Source organism: Gymnoscopelus microlampas, assembly GCF_963454915.1.
Source record: "Gymnoscopelus microlampas genome assembly, chromosome: 16".
NCBI lineage: Eukaryota > Metazoa > Chordata > Actinopteri > Myctophiformes > Myctophidae > Gymnoscopelus > Gymnoscopelus microlampas.
In genome coordinates, this window is record NC_139953.1 from 32,945,367 (window position 1) to 32,966,573 (window position 21,207).

General features: G+C 42.3%; 1 protein-coding gene across 2 annotated transcripts in view; it reads right to left on the bottom strand.

Annotated features, from left to right (window-relative positions):
* Positions 1-6,026: 6,026 nt before the first annotated feature.
* fzd3a (frizzled class receptor 3a) overlaps positions 6,027-21,207 on the bottom strand; it is a 33,883-nt gene continuing 18,702 nt past the window's right edge. For both annotated transcript variants that reach the window (XM_084082786.1, XM_084082785.1), the window contains exons 5-9: positions 20,373-20,672; positions 19,421-19,672; positions 11,102-11,253; positions 10,013-10,270; positions 6,027-7,735 (exon numbers count right to left, since the gene is read on the bottom strand). In XM_084082786.1, the coding sequence (XP_083938912.1) occupies positions 7,477-7,735; positions 10,013-10,270; positions 11,102-11,253; positions 19,421-19,672; positions 20,373-20,672 (1,221 nt within the window). In that variant the 3' untranslated portion in view covers positions 6,027-7,476. The remainder of the gene's footprint in view (positions 7,736-10,012; positions 10,271-11,101; positions 11,254-19,420; positions 19,673-20,372; positions 20,673-21,207) is intronic.

Below are 21,207 nucleotides of genomic sequence, written 5' to 3' on the forward strand. Positions count from 1 at the left end.
TTCGGTAGTGACCAACTTTCGTTTCGGTAGTGACACAATGGTGAAAAAAAAAAATGTCACTACAAAGTACTACAAATCAACTCTAAATTGCCTGAAACGTACTCCTAACAGGTTTTTAGGGGGACGATTTTGGCCTCCACACTTAGTGATTTTTTCGGATTTAACTTTCGTTTCGGTAGTGACCAACTTTCGTTTCGGTAGTGACTCAATGGTGAAAAAAAAAAATGTCACTACAAAGTACTACAAATCAACTCTAAATTGCCTGAAACGTACTCCTAACAGGTTTTTAGGGGGACGATTTTGGCCTCCACACTTAGTGATTTTTTCGGATTTAACTTTCGTTTCGGTAGTGACCAACTTTCGTTTCGGTAGTGACTCAATGGTGAAAAAAAAAATGTCACTACAAAGTACTACCAATCAACTCTAAATTGCCTGAAACGTACTCCTAACAGGTTTTTGGGGGGACGATTTTGGCCTCCACACTTAGTGATTTTTTTCGGATTTAACTTTCGTTTCGGTAGTGACCAACTTTCGTTTCGGTAGTGACCAACTTTCGTTTCGGTAGTGACACAATGGTGAAAAAAAAATGGCACTACAAAGTACTACCACTCAACTCTAAATTGCCTGAAACGTACTCCTAACACGTTTTTGAGGGGACGATTTTGGCCTCCACACTTAGTGATGAATGTTAGGGACCAAAAAAAGTCACTACAAAGTACTACCAATCAACTCTAAATTGCCTGAAACGTACTCCTAACAGGTTTTTGGGGTGACGATTTTGGCTTCCACACTTAGTGATTTTTTCGGATTTAACTTTCGTTTCGGTAGTGACCAACTTTCGTTTGGGTAGTGACACAATGGTGAAAAAAAAGATATGACAATAACAGATTTGTATCTTGATGACATTAAACATCCCTCTGTTTGCTCTCAATGAAAGAGTAAATCTGGGGGCAGAGAAAAATGTTCCAACAGCTGTTTTTTAACAATAACTGTTCTGTTTTCTTGTTGTGTTCCTTGTTTCTTAGTTATACTTGGTGTTTTACAAAACAGTTGTGTTTCTTTACATATTACAGAAATATATCTTCTTAGTTCTAGTTTTAATTTACACTTGTGTACCTTCTGTTTCGTAGTGATGTCTGAGTGTGTCCTGTTTGCTGCTACAGTACCTGTCTTGTCTCACCCTGTCATTTGCAAATGTTGTTCACCTGTGTCTTGTTTAGCCCTAGCCAATCGTGTGTTGATTGTCCATAGATAAGCACCTGTGTCACCAATGTGTCTCTGTTTGCCCTTCACTGCCAGTCTGTTTGTTGTATATGTAGTTGTCTGTGAGTATCTTAGTGTTTGATCTAGTCTCCTTGATTCGGTGTATGTAGGCTATCTTCTTGTGCTTTTACAAGTGAAACTTGCAAGTGCCCTCCTAGTCCTTCTCGTGCTCCTTGTGTTCCCTGTTTTTTGTCATAATAAAAAAAGAAAACCCCTTGTATCTGAACTAGTCTGCCTTGGTCTCTCTGTCCTGCTGCCACTCCCTCCTGACTTGCATAGTGACAGCAGTCTTCATTACTTTTGGAGTCTCTCATTCTCCCCTCTCACATTTTGGCTTGTTTGGCTTTTGGTTTGCATCCATCATCCAACTCCTTACTTCTAAGACATTTTAATTTCAATGAGCCCCATATCTCTGAGAGTGTACAAATGGACCATTAGGGGTCCATTTGGTTCCATTTTGTACACTCTCGGGAGTTACAGAAATGTAAGGGGACATTCAGAACCCCCTCAAGAAACCATGAGGGTCCCCTGGACCCCACTTTGAAAACCACTGCTTTACACACATCCACTACAGATTCTACAAACTAACTCACTCATAAACAATTGGTTAATTAGCCTTTGTCTTTATATTCTTAATCAATTCTGTGTTTAAGTGTATTGCTCTTATTTTGTTTGAACTCTGAGCCAGGTTCACACTCTTGATTAAAACTGCTAGTTTTGGTCTTCTGAAATTGATAAATGACTTTAAGATTTGACAATAACGAATATGTGTTTTGATAACATTAAACACCCCTCTGTTTGCTCTCCAACCATCTGTTGCCTTTTTTGATGTTTATTAACAATAACCTAAAACTCAAAAAGGTTGTGTCATAATGAACCCTGATCATCAGTGAATCTAGTAGATTCAGTCATTCTGTCAGGGGGAGAGGTGTTTGCTGTAGACTTTCAACTTTTGACCTGCCACCTCTCCCTTAAACTTCAATTATACAACAGGTAGTTCCGACCAAGCAATCTGATTGGCTGAAATAGCTATCTAGCCGTGCTTCAAACCAGCATCATAGCACGGGCCGAATCACATTAATAAATCACTCCGCACTGGAGTCCGCACCTGATTAGACCATATATGGCACAGCTGTGCTGTGAAGTCACGCTGTCCCACGGTACGAAAACAAACAGACAGTAGCCTGACCCACCGTCGCCACTGGAGAACAAACAGCTATGCAAAATGGACTATGTTGTTAATTTTGACTTATTTGGTGGACTTACGGTTGATCAATGGTTAGAAGGTTATAAATATCCTCCTGTGTAAAGTAAAATTACTCCCATTTCGTTAACAGTCCAGTGTATGTTATACTTTATCGTACGAAGGTATCGCACGGCGAAAATAGCCGATCTAAAAGTTCACAACGCGTCGCCGTCGCGACGCATTGTCAGCTTGTAGATCAGTTATTTTGGCCGCGTGACACGGTCGTACGACGGAGCCTATAGCCTACTGGAATTCATTCCACTGCGCAAGCATTGATAGCTCAGCTGTGTTGATGAGACGGTGCCTCAAACTCAAAGCACTGCTACAGGGACTATTTAATGTCTCTCAGTCAAAAACTCTTCTCTTTACAGGGAAACAGCGAAAAAAAATTATTATTAATTGCCCCACAATATGAATACATTTGGATGTGTTTTGTTGGTAACTGTTGTATAATCGCAATATTACACTCGAGGGTGTGCTTTACCTTACATTATTGGCACTTCAGTGATGCTGGCGGAACTCGGCTGGCGCCTCGTTCCTGACCGCATCACTGTCGTGCCAATAATGACGGTAAAGCACACCCTCTCGTATAATATTGCTTAAATATTACCTCGAGTTTAAACAGTGTGAAAAGCCTGGTGGCTTAAGAGAAAAGGAGATGCCTTGCACGTGGAAGGTTGGGGGTTTGAATCTTGGTCCTGGTAAATCTCTATCTTTGCTCTTTTTAAGACGAGAAGCGCGGGATCAGCCCGCCTCCCTCCTCACGCCCTCTTTTAGCTCCGGTAGGAGGGGGAGGAGCATGGGTAAAGCCCACCTCCAGTGGGAGGAGCTTAATACATTTACATACGAAGCAAAGCAATTTTTTGTTGTATGTCATTGACATTATTAGTATTATAGCTGACTTTTTTGTTATTTTTTTGACCACTGTTTTGTGTTTTTTTATTGAGGCACTTTGAAGTTTTGTACTGATTGTTGTTTTGGTTGTTTGAGATATTTTGTATTAGTTGTTGGAGTGGACTTTTGTATTATTTGAGCTTTGAACCCTGAACCTTTGGTTTATAAACCCCTGATTCATCTATTGAGCCACGCTGGCATAGAAGATGCAATTGGGAATGTAATACTTAGCTCTCCTTTTACAATCCAGATGGAAAGTGAAAAATGCTCTTTGGGAGTTTTGAACCCAGAACCTTCGGACTTTAAATCCCTGATTTATCATCTGAGCCATGCTAGCATGAAAGAAGCAATCGGGAATGTAATCCTTAACTCAACTTTCACAATTTAGATGTAAAGTGAAAAATGCTCTTTGGCAGCTTTGAACCTAGAACCTTCGGACTTTAAATCCCTGATTTATCATCTGAGCCATACTAGCATGGAAGCGGTGATCGGGAATGTAATAGTTAACCCACCTTTCACAATTTAGATGGAAAGTGAAAAATCCTCTTTGGGAGCTTTGAACCCAGAACCTTTGGATTTTAAGCCCTTGATTTATCATTTGAGCCATAATAGCATGGAAGAAGCAATCGGGAATGTAATCCTTAACTCACCTTTCACAATTTAGATGGAAAGTGAAAAATGCTCTTTGGCAGCTTTGAACCCAGAATCTTCAGACTTTAAATCCCTGATTTATCATCTGAGCCATGCTAGCTTGGAAGAAGCGATCGGGAATGTAATACTTATCCCACCTTTCACAATTTAGATGGCAAGTGAAAAATGCTCTTTGAGAGCTTTGAACCCACAACCTTCAGATTCTAAACCCCTGATTTATCATTTGAGCCATGCTAGCATGGAAGAAGCAATCGGGAATGTAATAGCTAACTCACCTTTCACAATTTAGATGGAAAGTGAAAAATGCTCTTCGGGAGCTTTGAACCCACAACCTTCAGACTTTAAACCCCTGATTTATCATCTGAGCCATGCTAGCATGGAAGAAATGATTGGGAATGTAATAGTAAACCCACCTTTCCCAAATTAGATGGAAAGTGAAAAATGCTCTTTGAGAGCTTTGAACCCAGAACCTTCAGATTCTAAACCCCTGATTTATCATTTGAGCCATGCTAGCATGAAAGAAACAATCGGGAATGTAATAGTTAACTCACCTTTCACAATTTAGATGGAAAGTGAAAAATGTTCTTTGGGAGTTTTGAACCCACAAAACGATTGGATGGTGAAGTCAGCTGGTGGGGTGTTCTTCCAAATTGGCCGTCTGGATGGAAGTCGAGCAGTGGGTGGGTTGTAGATGTCTGCATGGATTGGTAGATGAGAGGGACATGAGGGACATGATACTGACATGAGACTTACCATGATACTGACATGATAGTGTCCATGAGACTTACCATGATACTGACCATGATACATACATGACAGTGTCCATGATACTGACATGAGACTCACCATGATACTGACATGAACCATTGGTGTTAACTCTCTCAGTGCCAATTAAATCAAAAAAATATTGCGAACTGCGCTGCGGGTTCTGAACACTTTTTTCCAAAAAAAAAAGATTTTTTTAATTTTTCCAAAATGAATAGGAACACAACTGTTTTGTAAAACACTAAGTATAACTAAGAAACAAGGAACACAACAAGAAAACACAACAACTGCTTTCAAGGCCTTGGAGAACTCCAGGCCCAAACCTTCCATTGATTGTAATTATTAAAAACATATTTAAGCAATCTATACTTTTTATCAGATTAGTCTTCAATCTGTAGTCATACTGACATGATACTGTAATGATACTTACCATGATACTACTGACATAATACTTACCATGATACTGTCATGACACCGACATGATACTGACATAATACTTACCATGATACTGACATGATACCGTCATGACACCAACATGATACTGACCATGATACTGACAGCATGCTACATACACTGTGCTAGACCGAGTATTTTACTAAGGTCGCGATCTTGCAGCAATACTTTATTTATAAACTGCTCCCCCTGGCTCCCATTGGCTACAATGCATTCAATCAAACGTGTGGCATTGGGCATGTTATTGCATGGGGGAAATACTGTAGGCTCTCTCTCTCTCTCCCCATCCGTCTCTCTCTTGCTGAATTATCTCTTGTCTGAGGTTGTGTTAACACCTGGCTAAGCAAGATGAACCGCAGAGGATTTGCACACTTCACGGTGGTAGGCAGGAACTTTACCCCCTGTTCCAGCTGAATAAGTTCTTATGACATTCATGGCTGTGGGTCACTCACTAACAAAGTTCCAGTCACTGAGTGTTCTATAAATGTGAAAAGAGACAGTATAATATAGTTTAAAATTATCCATTTGTTGCTCGGAGAATGCGCAAATGCAACTAATGTTAAATTAACACTCAGGATTTTACAGTGTAGGATTAGGGGGGACCCATGAACTCGTCATGACTCCCATGAACATTTCAATAAAATGGAGTACTGTTACGAATATGAGCTCAGCATCAGTGTGGTTATATATTTCTCTAACCCATTTGCCATGTTTTCAGAAAACTTTATTACAAATTTCACAAATTTCACACCCACAAAGGTTCAAATGTTCTTCATCTATCCACATATGCCACTAGAAAAAAATTAGGGCTAACGTTTTATCTACAAGTAAGGATACACTTTTGTAAAGAGGGACAAACTATTGACAAGTCTACATGAATTCAAGGGGCGAAAAACGCAGGCTATCTCATTTCATTTGTAAGGCAGGAGTTATTTTCCAAGACAGCCCTTGAATAAAAAAATGGTCAAGAAACCAGTCCAAACTTAAAATGCCGCTTTCCCTTCTGGCATGGATAAATACACATCTTGGCCAACTGGAATCATATCAAGTGCAACGAAAACAGCCAATTAATAAAGATAACCTCAACAGACTCGACTCTAGTCATGATACTAGTCTGAAACATTAACTTGTGGAAGAATGTTTGCTCAATATTCCATGATAACAACTTTACTGTTGACAGATTTGTGGAAAAGAAATCTTTCAGTCAAATTCACTTTTAAATGTATCACTTGCAGTTCTTTAACAAAGGCAAATAATTGCAGATGAGAAATATTTGAAACATACAATGCATTCTTTCCTAATGCCAACCTTCAGTGATGACATGGCAAAAGTCTTTTAGAAATACCCTGTTTAAGCCCCCCTGAGTGCTGGAATGTACAGATGATAAGAAAAGGCTCATCAAGTGTCCAAGGTTCTCAAAGCAGTTTTCCTTCATTCAGAGCACATTTAGAATCCTTTATACAGATTTTCATACAGTACTAGGAAAGACAATCCACAAGTGTAGTCTCTTGATAAGAGTTAAGTCACATTTTTCTCTTGGTCGGCTCAGTAGCATACTGTAGGTCCAACAACCGTAGTTGTAGTCATCTTCAAGTTCATATATCCATGTATCAACCTAGGGCAAAGGGTTCCCAAAATAATCACAGTAAAATGATCTTTCTTCCGTTGTAAGACAAAGGGAGAAAGATATGCTTGAATTATCGAAATTATTTTTGGACAAAGCCAAGTGCCTTTGTTTCAGTAAAGCTTGGGGGACGTTTTAAGGCGTCAAGACACGGGCAGTTCCATCGGTTTGGCTCGCTGTATATTAAGCCTCATGCTCTGCTAACCTTTGAACAAATTATAACATTCCCGGCAATGTTTCATCTCATAGCTCCTTATCTTGAAAAGATCCGTCAGGACGAGATAACTGTAAACAAATTTGCTGCAATTTTAGTTTGATCTACTTTTGTATATTACTTTGTATAGTAGAGTCAGTATGCGTTCACTTGAACCCATTTCCCTCTAGCTTATTATGGGGACATTCACATTCCTTAGCTCAGTCGTAAAACAGAGAAAAGGCTGTCGTTTCCACTGACTTATATTCATCCACCCAATCTCATTAGATTTACGTGGATGTGCCAAGGGGATGTCTCATTCCATCCCTGACGTCACCTGTTCATTCTGTTCTTTGCTGACTCAAGCTTTTCTAGTTCTTCTGCACTTCAGGCCGTGGCACCATCTTCTTCAAGAACCCTGTGGATTCCGTTTCCAGGAACACTCTGAATGGTGTGGGCAGTGTTGCTAAGGTCTCTGATGCTGCTGTGACGCGATTGACTCTCCAGTCGCTGGGTGGAGCCGTGTCGTGATAGGCTGTCCAGGCGGTTGGTGCTGCAGTTTTTGGACAGTGATTGGTCGTTGAGGCGAGGCATGCTTCCATAGGGTGGCCGGTCTTCTGCAGCCCGGAAACTGCAGGCTGTGTATCTGTGAGGAAGAGGAGTACATGTCACCCGTGATTTAACAACTAAGTATAAATCACCATTTAGAGTCCAATAGACGCAGATAGAGCCATCACAGATGTCACATTCTCAGCCATTTGTACTTTATTAGACACCTACCTCCACCCTCATAGCCAAATCCATGCAAACACATTGAGTATCCCCACCTGTCATCACATCCACCCCATGCATACACATTGTGTATCCCCACCTGTCATCAAATTGTCCTGAACCGTTGTCACATCCACCCCCATGCACACACATAGGATTTTCCCACCTGTCATCACATCCACCCCCATGCAGACACATTGGCCCTCATTTATCAACGCGGTGCAGCCCAAATAATGGGCGTACGGCGAGATCACCGCAATTTTCGGCATTTATCAATATATCCTGACGTGGGCTTTATCCTACGGTACGCTGAGATCTCACGTCTGGTCGGGACCAGTTGTTGACGTTGGCTGCACCCGTTTATTCCATCCTAGACCTGCGGAGCAGCATTGTCTGACTGTCTGAGAGGCATCTGGACACCTAATCCACTCATAAATCTGTATATCTACACTAATAAATAATCCCTGTGAAAATATAACATTTTATAAAGTAATTTAAACAAACTGCTTTAACAGTCATTCAGATAAGATTGCAGATCTGTCTGTATTGAAAATAGCAGATCTACAAGCTCACAAGCCAGCAACGCGTTGTGAGCTTGTAGATCTGCTATTTTCAAAATATACGGGCGCTTTCTGCGAGAGCACTCTTCTGCGCGAGCACCGGTCTAACAGGCGGCACTGCTGTTATATTTTCATGGCCACCGGGAGATCAGACATTTAACCCATGGTCCAACACACACCAGCCTTCATTCATTAATGTTCTCTCCAGGCTATCTCTCATTAATGCGGAGCGGGACGGGACTCGCCCGTCCGACGGTCCGAGTCTCACTGGGAAATGGGAATAGCCTACATGAGGGCTTTATTTTAGTGTAACTCGAACGCGCACTGCTCGGTATGGGTTAAATACATTAATATACAAACATATTCCATTCATGCCGATGTGATTGGTATCATAATATGTCATTCATGTAGGCTACAAGCCTACGTGACAATACGCTACGGGCGTGTGTGTGTGTGTGTGTGTGTGTGTGTGTGTGTGAGAGAGAGAGAGAGAGAGAGCGAGCGAGAGAGGCGTGTGCGTGTGCGGCGAGGCCAGCGGGGGGGGGGGGGCTGTTTCTTATTGGCTTTTCATGTCTTTGGTCGTATTCTGGTTCGTCTTCATGTCGTAAAATCGGGGCGTTTTGAGAATATTTATGGGGCGTGTTATTTAAATGACGCTCGTTTCAGCCGTGACATTTATCAACGCTGGGACCAAGTGTAAGCTCGGATCAGCTGTGTAGGATGCGTTGATAAATGTGACTTCGACGTTGGTGTACGCCGAATATATGGAAAAATATACGGCGGTTTATACGCTGCGTTGATAAATGAGGGCCATTGTGTATCCCCACCTGTCATTACTTCCACTTCCAAAATGCCATTCTACACTACACACATTCTGTCGTCCAATGTAAAAGCCATAAAACAATGCCATTCTACACTATGCCGTCCAATGTAAAAGCCGCAAAACAATGCCATTCTACACTATGTCGTCCAATGTTATGTAAAAGCTGTAAAACAATGCCATTCTACACTATGCCATCCAATGTAAAAGCCGCAAAACAATGCCATTCTACACTATGCCATCCAATGTAAAAGCCGCAAAACAATGCCATTCTACACTATGTCGTCCAATGTTATGTAAAAGCTGTAAAACAATGCCATTCTACACTATGCCATCCAATGTAAAAGCCGCAAAACAATGCCATTCTACACTATGCCATCCAATGTAAAAGCCGCAAAACAATGCCATTCTACACTATGTCGTCCAATGTTATGTAAAAGCTGTAAAACAATGCCATTCTGCACTATGTCGTCCAATGTTAAAACCATAACAAAAATGCCATGCTACACTATGTCCTCCAATGTGATTTTTTTTTAAAAATGCTATGCTACACTATGCCGCCCAATGTGAAAAAAACACCTCCAATGTAAAAAAATATGCCGTGCTACACTATGTCATCCAATGTAAAAAAACATAAAGAAATATGCCGTGCTACACTATGTCGTCCAATGTAAAAAACATTAAAAGAAATGCCATGCTACACACTACAGTACACATTGTGTATCCCCACCTGTCATGACATCCACCCCCATGCATTCACACTGCTCCCTACCTGCCGTCTCGGGAGCGGTGGAGGCTGCCGTGGTAGCTGCTCATCTTGGAGCGGGCGCTGCGGACAGAGCCGGCGCGGCTGGTGCTGCCGCTGGGCGGCTCGTCCAGCATGGCCAGGTGGGTGGAGGAGGCGTGGGTGGACGTCCCCTGGGTGGAGGTGCCCCGCGACTTCCTCACGATGGGCGCGTTGGGGTCCCGCAGCAGCAGCTGGGCGAAGTCGGGCTCCTGCAGCACCTGGCGGCTCTCGTTCACCATCCGGCTAACGGAGGGAGGGGCACGAGGCGGAAAGGGGGAGGTGTAGACGCATGAATCGGAGGAGGAGGAGAAGGGGAGCGGAGGGAGGGAGGGCAGGGAGAGACGCAGGAGGGTGGAGAGAGACAGGGGGAAGGTGGTGGGGCGCAGGGCGGCGTGGAAGAACAGGAAGGAGGAGCGGGTGGAGCAAGGGGCGGGAGAGGGAGTTAATGCTCTGAATACACGGAGGGTGGAGGTGGGAGTGAGTGCAGAGAGGGGTCTGCGGTCACTAGGACTACACAGAACCTGGAGCCATGTCAACCAGCCTCACAGCAGACGTCCCACAACGTTCACACCACCTTTTCATTTCAACACAGGAAGCAGTCACAACAGTATTTGTAAACCAGCATTTGAACCCATCAAGACCTGAGGCAGATTCTACAAATGCGTTCTAAATCAGTAGTTCTCACACTTTAAAAATCTTCAAAAATAGCAGATATTCAAGCTCGCAGCGCGGCACGAAGTGACGCGCTGTGAGCTTGTATATCTACTATTTTTTAATAGCCCACACAAAAATCTAAAATGACACAGATGCCCGGATATAATGGTTTAACCATTTTAATAGAAAATAGAGGATCTACAAGCTCCTAACGAGCTTGTAGATCCGCTATTTTCGCTATTCGTCATATGACAAAGTATATAGGGCTTAGGTTAATCTGCTTGGAATACCAGACAGTCGGTAAAAATGAATTGCAATATCACAATGATAACTGAAATCTGCATGTTGCAGTGTGACATTTCTGACAACAACGTACAATAATAACCACAATGTCCATGCAGGATGGTTTTTAATACGTACTCTTTACGGCGGCGCTTGCCATGGAAGAAGCTGGCCCATTCGAAGCATGTCTTCTTGCTGCCGACCCAGAAGACAGAGGGGATGCCAGCGGTGAGCATCATGAGGTACTTGATCAGGAGTAAGACCAGGTCTGGACGTTTGGTCCTCTCCACCTACAGGAACAACACACACGCATGAGACAGTGTTTCCCAAACATAGGAAGCCATTTTGGGTCGCAGACTTATTTGTATGTGTCACAAATAAATGTCATGTTCTTTTTTTAGGGGGGGGGGGGGGGCTTGGGTCCTTGTCTTTTGGGTCTCGTGCAGAAAAAGATTGGGAACCTCTGGGATAAGGGATTAAAAGACAGAACAATACCACTTTATTAATCCATCAGGGCAATTAGATTAAAGGCCAGTCCACACCAATGCAACTACTTGCAACCATTATCAATTAGGAGTTGCATTGGTGTGGACTGGTCTTAAAACTGTTTTGTTGCAAGGAGTTGCGATATTGGTGCGTTCTGGCCTTTAAGGCAACATAAAAACAGTCAAGAAACAGGCATACAATATAGAGTCACAAACAAAGGAGCTACCTGAGACAATTTACCAGTACAATTGATTGATAAAACTATGACAAATGTAGGTCTAATTATTAATGAGTAAGAAAATAGTCCACTATTGCATGTGGCAAGCACTAACGCCATAATGTTTACTTGCAACATTTTGTAAAAATATAACTTCCATCACAAAACAATCAAGTGTCCCATGTCAAAGACATTATGTGCTTTCATTCAAAGAAAAGTCTTTCATGTTGGTTTCCAGAGCGTCAACTGTGCCTGAAAAGACTTGCTTGAGAGTTCCAGTGAGGGTGTGACTACCCTGTAAAATCCTGAGTTCTCATTTAACTCAGAGAGCGTACAAATGTAACCATGTAATAAAGGCTTTTTTTAGGCTTTTACTGTGGATGTGAATACACAGTAAAACCCCAACGGGTCCATTTTCACACTCTCAGCGTTAAATTAATCCAGATTTTGCTGCGTATGCAGGGATGAATAGATTTAGTGTGTGTGTGTGTGTGTGTGTGTGTGTGTGTGTGTGTGTGTGTGTGTGTGTGTGTGTGTGTGTGTGTGTGTGTGTGTGTGTGTGTGTGTGTGTGTGTGTGTGCGTGCGTACTGAATCTAAGCCCCAAATGCGCCTTACTAATGTTAAGCAATGACAGTGAAATAAAATGCAAGTAAAGATGTAACCCCTCCCTTCCTCCATTAATGCCTTAAGGAATTGGGTTAACGTTATAGAGCAGTTGTTTGGAGTCGTGTGGAAGGGAGTAGAAGAGTAGACCGTATCGCGTGAGCTTGTCTGCAGGCAACTATGATAGCCATGCACTTTACTGTTATTGAGTCATGCATGCACACTACAGTATGTACATGTCTGACGTAAGTTCACGCTTGTGGACAATATCACATCAGTGTGTGTGTGTGTGTGTGTGTGTGTGTGTGTGTGTGTGTGTGTGTGTGTGTGTGTGTGTGTGTGTGTGTGTGTGTGTGTGTGTGTGTGTGTTCACCCTCATCAGTGCAACTACCGAGCAAGCTTTACGCTGGAGGCATAAACACAGAGGCAGCTGACACAGTGCCATCCCTCTATCCCTCTCCAGTGGTGTTCAGTAACTAAGTACATTTACTCATCACGACAATGCGTCGCGATGTGAGCTTGTAGATCTGCTATTTTCAAAAGATTGTTATACATTTGAAAACTTGTGAAATGGGGCATTCTGTATAATGAGTACATTCTACTTTTGGCACTTTAAGTACATTTTGGTGCCAATACCTTTGTGCTTTTACTCAAGTACATTTTTAATTTAACTTTAACAGAGTATTTCTACATTGCAGTATTGATACTTTTACTTAAGTAAGAAATGTGAGTACTTTTTCCACCACTGCTTCTCTCCAATCCCAGCGTTCCTTGCAAAGGGAGCACCTGTGCTGTGCTCCTGTACAGATATCATTGCTGTCGGGTGGAAACCTTGTATGTCCAAAACCGTTCCCATTTTATTTCACTACTTTTGTGTGACACTCTTGTAGGATGGAGTAAGGGCATTCATTTACGGGAAAAAACATAGAATAGATTTTCTGAGGTTTTCTGCCCGACAGCGACGATATGCAAGCTCTGTGGTACAGTTTCCACTGTGCTCTTCTCAGCTGCTTAATGAAATGACAGACATCAGGATCAGGTTATGGATAGGATATAACTGTGAGTCATCACACCCATACGTCTATCTGACATAGTTAGCTGCTAGCTCCAGAAGCACTCTGCTCATTCTCTCGTATTGTCTCCATCAATCCTTCCCTCTCTCTCTCTCTCTCTCTCTCTCTCTCTCTCTCTCTCTCTCTCTCTCTCTCTCTCTCTCTCTCTCTCTCTCTCTCTCTCTCTCTCTCTCTCTCTCTCTCTCTCTCTCTCTCTCTCTCTCTCTCTCTCTCTCTCTCTCTCTCTCTCTCTCTCTCTCTCTCTCTCTCTCTCTCTCTCTCTCTCTCTCTCTCCTCATTATGGGTGGAGCAGACAAACGCAGAGAGCCTAGTGGTCTACTGACTGATGAGGCTCATTACTCAGGCTCAGATGGAGATAACAGATTCACTGTAGGGGTGCAACAGTAAATCGAACTAATCGATTTAATGGATTATAAAAAATAATAGTGAAGATAGCTGATCTACAAGCTCAAGAGACTCCTCAATCAGACTAATCAATTTAGTAGATTATAAAAAGAAGAGAAAAAGACAGTCAAAAAAGTAGAGTAATCGCTAAGAAAATAATTGATAGTTGCAGCACTAAATCACTGCAAAAAAACGTTTTTCTCAGATCTGTCATAGCGTCCCTTAGGCATTCAATTCAATGAGTAATTTGACATACCCATTTAAACATCCAGAGTAGTAGCACAGTGAGCTGCAGTACTGGGTGCAACTCACCGTACATAAAGTGTGTTCCCATTACTGAGCCGGAACTCAGTCAGAAAATAGCTACATGAAACTGGAAACTCAGCCTAAGCCTCCGTTCTTTTGTCAAATCCCATCTGTTTCTAGCCAACCACAGCTACAACAGTGTTGTACGGGAATGTGTGTGTAGGTCGGGGTAGCGAACTGTAGCAGTGAGTTGTGTGGTAAAGTGAGTAAAGGACACAGCCTGCAGGAGAAGCTTTTAAGATAAATATAGACAGGAACTGTAAGCCTTTGCAGCCTCCTGATGGACCTTTGCTTTGTGTGGGCATTTGCTTTTGTATGTGTGTGTGTGTATAGTGCGAGAGTGTGTGAGCATTAAAGAGTGTGTGTGTATTGATATAATATATTATGCATCAAATACATCTCTACACAGTAGCCAACATAGCACATTTCCTCCACCATAATGACACACCCTGACAAACACACATAATCTGCTACAATGCTTTTTCAGGATCATTTTCTAATACTCCATTTTGACATTGCACTTTCTCATCATTCACAATTTCCTATCCAGCTGAGCTGTTATTACATGTTGTACATATTGCATTTGATTGTTTTCTACTTTCTGCCCTTTGTTTTCAGTTTTTTTGGTGAATTATTTAATATGCCCTTGTTGTTTTTATTTATTAATCTCTCCAGTGCGTTTCTGCATTATTATAAAAAATAATATTCACTTTGTCCTATGTTGTTCCACCATTGGCTTTAATCAATTCCACTCAATGTATTCATTAATTAATCCCTTAAATAACCAACGATCACTTTTTCCAATCTCTACACTGCAATCTTGTGGGGTCCCCCATGATTATGACATGCACAAGCAAATACAACTACAGAATATGGGGTGGGGGGTTGAGAAGGCTGAGAATCACTGCACTAAATAGTATACAGTATATTTAGATAATGTAGCTGACATCTCTGTGTTGTATGTCAGATGTAGTGTGGTTCAGCTTGACCCCAGTGCACCCATTCCATTCCAATAGAAACACACAAAGGATTACTACTGAATGCAACTGCATTGCTCTTATTACGCAGGATTTGCGTGACAGATTAACTGCAGGATTGATGTGAATGCATCTCCTCCTCCCAGCGTAAGACTCAACTGTTTGTTGAGAGCTGCATGTATGCACAGACAGATGCTCAGATACCCAACATGCAAATGTGAGTAAATGTACACACAAACACGACACGTGATGACGCGCCCGAATATTCATGCACATGAGAACACACTTACAAATGTACACACAAACGCCCATCCCGTGTAAGCAATCTAATGCGTTGTTGTGTGACATGACATCATAAGCCATATTATCCCTGTTGGGGGGACAAACACACACACACACAGATGTTGTGGTGGGTCATCATATGGCCATGTCTCTGTTGGGGGTGGTGCTGCCAGATTTTGTGAGAGAAATAAGCAACCAGGTCTAAGAAAACAAGCCCAAACGAAGCTACTAGGCCACAAGAGCACTTTAAACATATACTGTATAGACGAATCCACAGAAGCGCTGCCGCTGCGGTATCGCGGTGCGGACACCGCAGCTATGGCTGCCTACAGGCAGCGTGTCTGTGGATTTGTGTATACATCGGCTATTTGAAAATAGCCAACCTACAAGCCCACAACGTGTCGCATTGTGATCTTGTAGATCTGATATTTAAAAAAAATCTTGAGATAAAATGTGGAATATTTGGAATTTTTTTAAACATTCTAACAACACAACATCTGGTATAGGGCTTCCTGGCACAAAACATTTTCAGATGGGGGTTAGGGACAAATACATTAATTTGGGGGTCCATGACATGAAAATATTTGAGAACCACTGGTTTAAATAATAATTAAAGCCCAAATAAGCAACTACACTTTAGAAACAAGCCCCAAAAAATGCAACCACCAATATTTACAAATAACTTTATAGAAAAAGAAGCCCAAAGTCGCTTATAATAAGTGGACATGGCAACACTGGCTGGGGGTGGTACAGACAGATAAGGCACTGTGCCAAGCCTTCTAAACCTGAACCACAGGGGCCAGTAGGAAGCAACAGAGACCATTCTCATGATAATCTACAAGGTCACAACAATGGCCTCGTCTCTACGATGTCGCAACGTGTTGCAAGGCAACATGTTGTTTAAGATGACGGTTGTAGAGCTTCTATTTTCACTACTTTTACGCAACACTGTCATACGATGAAATATGAAATAAGACATTAATTCATGAAAAAACATAAGAATAAAGATATGGAGATAGAAGGTTTCTGCCCGACAGTGACCATATTCAAAGTATTGTATTTGCGTAACTTGATGTTGTGATGTATTATATTGTATTGCTTTTACTTTTCTTCGAGCATAGGGGGTAAGATTGTCTTTCACCTTGTACAAACTACATTGCTGGTTTTATTACATTTTGTTACATTACAATTCACCAAGACGAAACAATGTCTCTTTCTAGAAATAGGTATCGTGATTGGTTCAATCAGAAACACTCTCGTCTTAGTAGATAAAGAACCATTTATTGCCACAAATGGAATACAGTTAAGCTTGGCGTTAAAGCTCCACTCTTGGGAGAATATTCACTGAATTTTGTCGAAGCAGCCTGCTAAGCATATATTCAGAGAATGCTTTAGCAAATCCCCCATAGGGATACAATGACAACAATAAGCAATACATTAACATATTAGTTAGAATTAGCAGATATACATGATAAACACAAGTATTTGAGCCTAGCAAGATTTTAAACAGCAGATATACATGATAACCACAAGTATTTGAGCCTAAGCCAGACTCTAAACAAAGCAGATATACATGATAATCACAAGTATTTGAGCCTATGGCAGACTCTAATCAAAAGGTGGAGGCTGGGGTGGAGGAGGAGCTAGCAAAATGCATTGGTTCAGCAACCAAGAAAGACCTAGAGAATATGAAGCCATATTTATAGGAACCTCTTTGCTCAAGCATGAGCTGTGATTGGATAATGAGTGTGTGATGTAATGACCAGCTGGGCTGTGAATGGGGAATAGAAAGCTGATGTTCACATCAGCTGACTGACTGCTGGTTACAGCTTTGGCGTGCACGACTTCCGTGTCCTGCATGAACTAACGCTATGCTTCATTTGCGTAAATTAAAAACTATGACTAAATTACTGATTCTAATGAATTATACTTTCATTAACAATAAACAAAAAACTGAATACAGGTATAGTCATCAAAGATACCCTTACGGGTCAGTTTGGTTTAATTTTTGCACTCTCAGAGTTAAATTAACACTGAGGATTTTACAGTGTAGATTGGGGTCCCATAGATCATATCAAATGGGGGTCCGTGGCCTAATGATTATCAAACTGGGGGCCCTTGAAATAAAAAAGGTTGAGAATCAGTGCCCTACTCTCTCTCTACGTCGTCCTCAGACAAGCCCTCCATTGGCGTCTCCTGTCATCTGGCCTGCTAGTTTGTGCTTTCCGCACCAGCATCTTTCTTTCGCACATTCACGTACGGCATCAATCCCTTTCCCTGAAGATGAAGAACTTACAAGCTCACTCAACATTTGATGTTTGAACAGAAGGCAACATGGTGGGCTGGTCCCATGAGTGGACATGAGACCTGCGTCCCACAATGCGAATTCACTTCACGTGACAGAGTCATTCTTTCTTACTGCACTGTGCCCTGTCTTTAATGACTCAATAGACATTGTTTGGTCTCAGTGAGTGGTATTTTGATAATCACCACAAACAGAGGCAGGATGTGGCGGCAAAAGGCCACACAGTAAAATGCAATGTTTTCATTTAACCACTTGAACCCTAGCGTCACTATTCTGGGCATGTCATAATAGACAAACAATTGATCTGATCTACAAGCTCACAGCACGTTGTGTAGTTGTGATGTGTTGTGCGCTTGTAGATCGTCTATTTTCGGTGAAGAGATTTGGTGTGACAGGAAAAAAAGTACAGTATATATGGCTTAAGTGGTTAACTCTGAAAGTGTAGCGTTCTGCTTATAACAGAACATCCACAACAGAATGAACGACCTGTGTCTTTATTTAGCAGCGCTGTGCGTACACAGCCTTCATCCACGTCAAAAGACTTTTAACATCGTTATCAGTTTAGGAACTGGCTTGTTTCCTACTGGCCATACCCATGTTTTACCATGTTTAATAAAATTATCTACTGCATGACTGCACATCAACAGACTCAATGGTCACATTAAAAAAACATGAAACTTGGCAACAACACAGTATATAAAAAAAACAACAACAGAGAGCGAGAGACTGTGAGCAACATCTGGTGATACACCTGCACTCTCCTCTCCTCTACCTCCAAAAACAACAAAACAGAAAACAGTAAAAGCGTACGCGGCGATGGCTCTTGTGCGGAGCGGTCGCTGGCAGAGTGAGATGTACAAAGAGGAAAGGAAAGCCGTTTGAATTATTCACAGCTCCTTCACGTGAGAGGTAGTGAGTGTGGTACAGCCAGAGGCCAACCGCAGCTCTCTGAATTGTTTCATCTATTTCAGACAAGCAACCTGAGAATTACCACTGGGTTCTCTCTCTCCTTGCTGTGTGTGTATGTTTACATGTTTGTTTGCATGTTGGTGCATGTGTGTTTGCACTCATGCGTGTGAGAGAAACGTGAGAGAGACATGAAGACGGTTACTGGGTGAGAAGGAGTAATGGTGTGTATGTGCGTGTGTGTATACTGTATGTGTGTGTGTGTGTGTGTGTGTGTGTGTGTGTGTGTGTGTGTGTGTGTGTGTGTGTGTGTGTGTGTGTGTGTGTGTGTGTGTGTGTGTGTGTGTGTGTGTGTGTGCGTGCGCGTGTGCGTGTGCGTGTGCGTGCGGGCGTGTGTGTGCATGCGTGTGTATGCGTGCATGCGTGATTATGTGTGCGTGCAAACACCTGTGTGCACACAGGTGTTTGTGAAAAGGCATCTGTTCTTGTACTGTATGTAAGCTGTTCCACTCTAGGTGGGTTGGGAATAGAAACAGGAAGAGCTTAGGGGCAGATAGGCATGCCAAGTTATATTTTCTCCTTTTATTTCATGCTTGATGCCGTTCTGAAGTGCTGCACTCGACCTGAATATAGCACTTTGACCTGCTACAACTTGCGTGTGTTCTTCTACACAGTGCATCTGGAGAGTATATGAAGTGGAAAGTATATGCAATGGACTGATATTAGCTACTCACGCACAATCACACATGGCACCCCCCACACACCTACTATACTATATATTTGACCCATTAAGACCTAAGGATTCTACAAATGCCTTCTAAATCAGTACTTCTCACACTTACAAGATTTTTCAATAATCTTCCAATATAGCAGATGTACAAGCTCGCAGTGTGGCATGAAGTGACGAGTAGACTCACCTGGAAGGGACAGGGGATGTGGTATTCACGGCACTTCTCCTGCACCCATGTGGTCTCCCAGACGCTGCGGTGGCCGTTCTCGTACAGGTAGCAGGCCAGCACGGTGAGCAGGGGCACCAGGTACAGCGCAGAGAAGACGCCGATGCGGATCATGAACTTGACCAGTTTCTCCTGGTTCTCCTTCTCCAGGGGGATCTCCATGCGCACGCGGTTCAGCGCCGCGATGCCGGCCAGCAACAGGGCCACGCCCACCTGAGAGGGAGGGAGGGAAGGGCCGGATTACAGCTCCCGTTGGGATTGCGGACATGACTAGTAAGACATTTTTTGATTAAATAAAGTACAAAATAATGGTAAATGCTCCTCAGAAGGTATCTGAACCTTAATGGACATCTAGAAACGGTTTAGTACATTTACCCTGCAGTCCAAAACATTACTTTATAATATGGAACAAAGACAAGCATTCACATTCTGGCAAAGTTGTAAATAGCACATTTGATTTGATTTTACTTTATATCCCTTGGGGAAATTTGACCTCTTCATTTAACCCACCCTAAAGAGAAGTAAGCAGACACCATGCCACCTTCTTGCTGTGAGCCAACGTTGCTAACCACTGCACCACTCATATTAGACATTTATTTATATATGTCACTAAAACAATTATTCCAAAAATGTCATTAGATTATTTTTCTGACAATGAACTGTACAGAATGTGTGGGTTGTACAGTTCTGATTTAACGTGCACATTTATTGTCCATATCTTTAAGAATTTCACCATTAAATAACCATCTTAATAAAGGCTTGTTACATAAAGGCTTGTTTCAGTGTTAATTCATCCATTTGTAACTCAAGAGTGTGCAAATGTAACCAAATGGAGCTTTACGGGTCCCTTACGGGTCCATTTGCACACTCTCTGAGTTAAAGTAACACTGAGGACTTTAATCATGTCTCTTACCACCACGTTCAGGCCGAGCGGCGCCAGGAGGAACCAACGCAACGCTGTCACGTCGTAGAGTCCCACGAAGCACACACCGCTCACGCTGTCCCCCTCGATCTTGTTGAGGGCCAGCAGGGTGACGGTGAGGGCCCCCGGGAGCCCCCAGGCACACGCGTGGAAAAGCAGGGCCTTCTTCTCGATGGCCTCGCTGCCCCACTTGGGCACGGCGGCCAGGAACCAGGTGATGGTGAGGATGACCCACCACACGCTGCCCGCCATGGTGAAGAAGTAGAGAACCATGAAGAGGAGGGTACAAACCTGTTGGGTGAGGGGGGAGAGAGGGAGAGATGTGATGAGATGGAAGAGTAATAGAGGTTAAGTAAAAGCAGCCAAGAGGCCCCTCCCGATATTATCGGCCGATATTAGCATAAAAATTGATATCGGGAAAATATCGGTATCGGTTTTTGAAAAAAAAAAATTTTTTTTTTTTTTTTTTTTTTTTTTTGGCTCTATAAATAAGTTACAGGAGTTCTTACTGTATATGGTGTGTGTGATATGAAATTTGAGCTTACCCTAATCACAATAATCCCCGCATATATCGGTATCGGTTGATATCGGTATCGGTAATTAAGAGTTGGACAATATCGGTATATCGGTTATCGGTAAAAAAGCCAATATCGGACAACCCTAGTCCACTTCATTACTTTTCCATGTGATTTTGTGGCATCTCAAATTTTCTGAGGAACAAAAGATTCTGCAATCACAAAATGATGGCTTTCTGGGGAAAATAATGAACATACACAGTATGTTTAACCACTTAGTTGATCGGGGTCCTCCAGGGGTCTGTACTTAG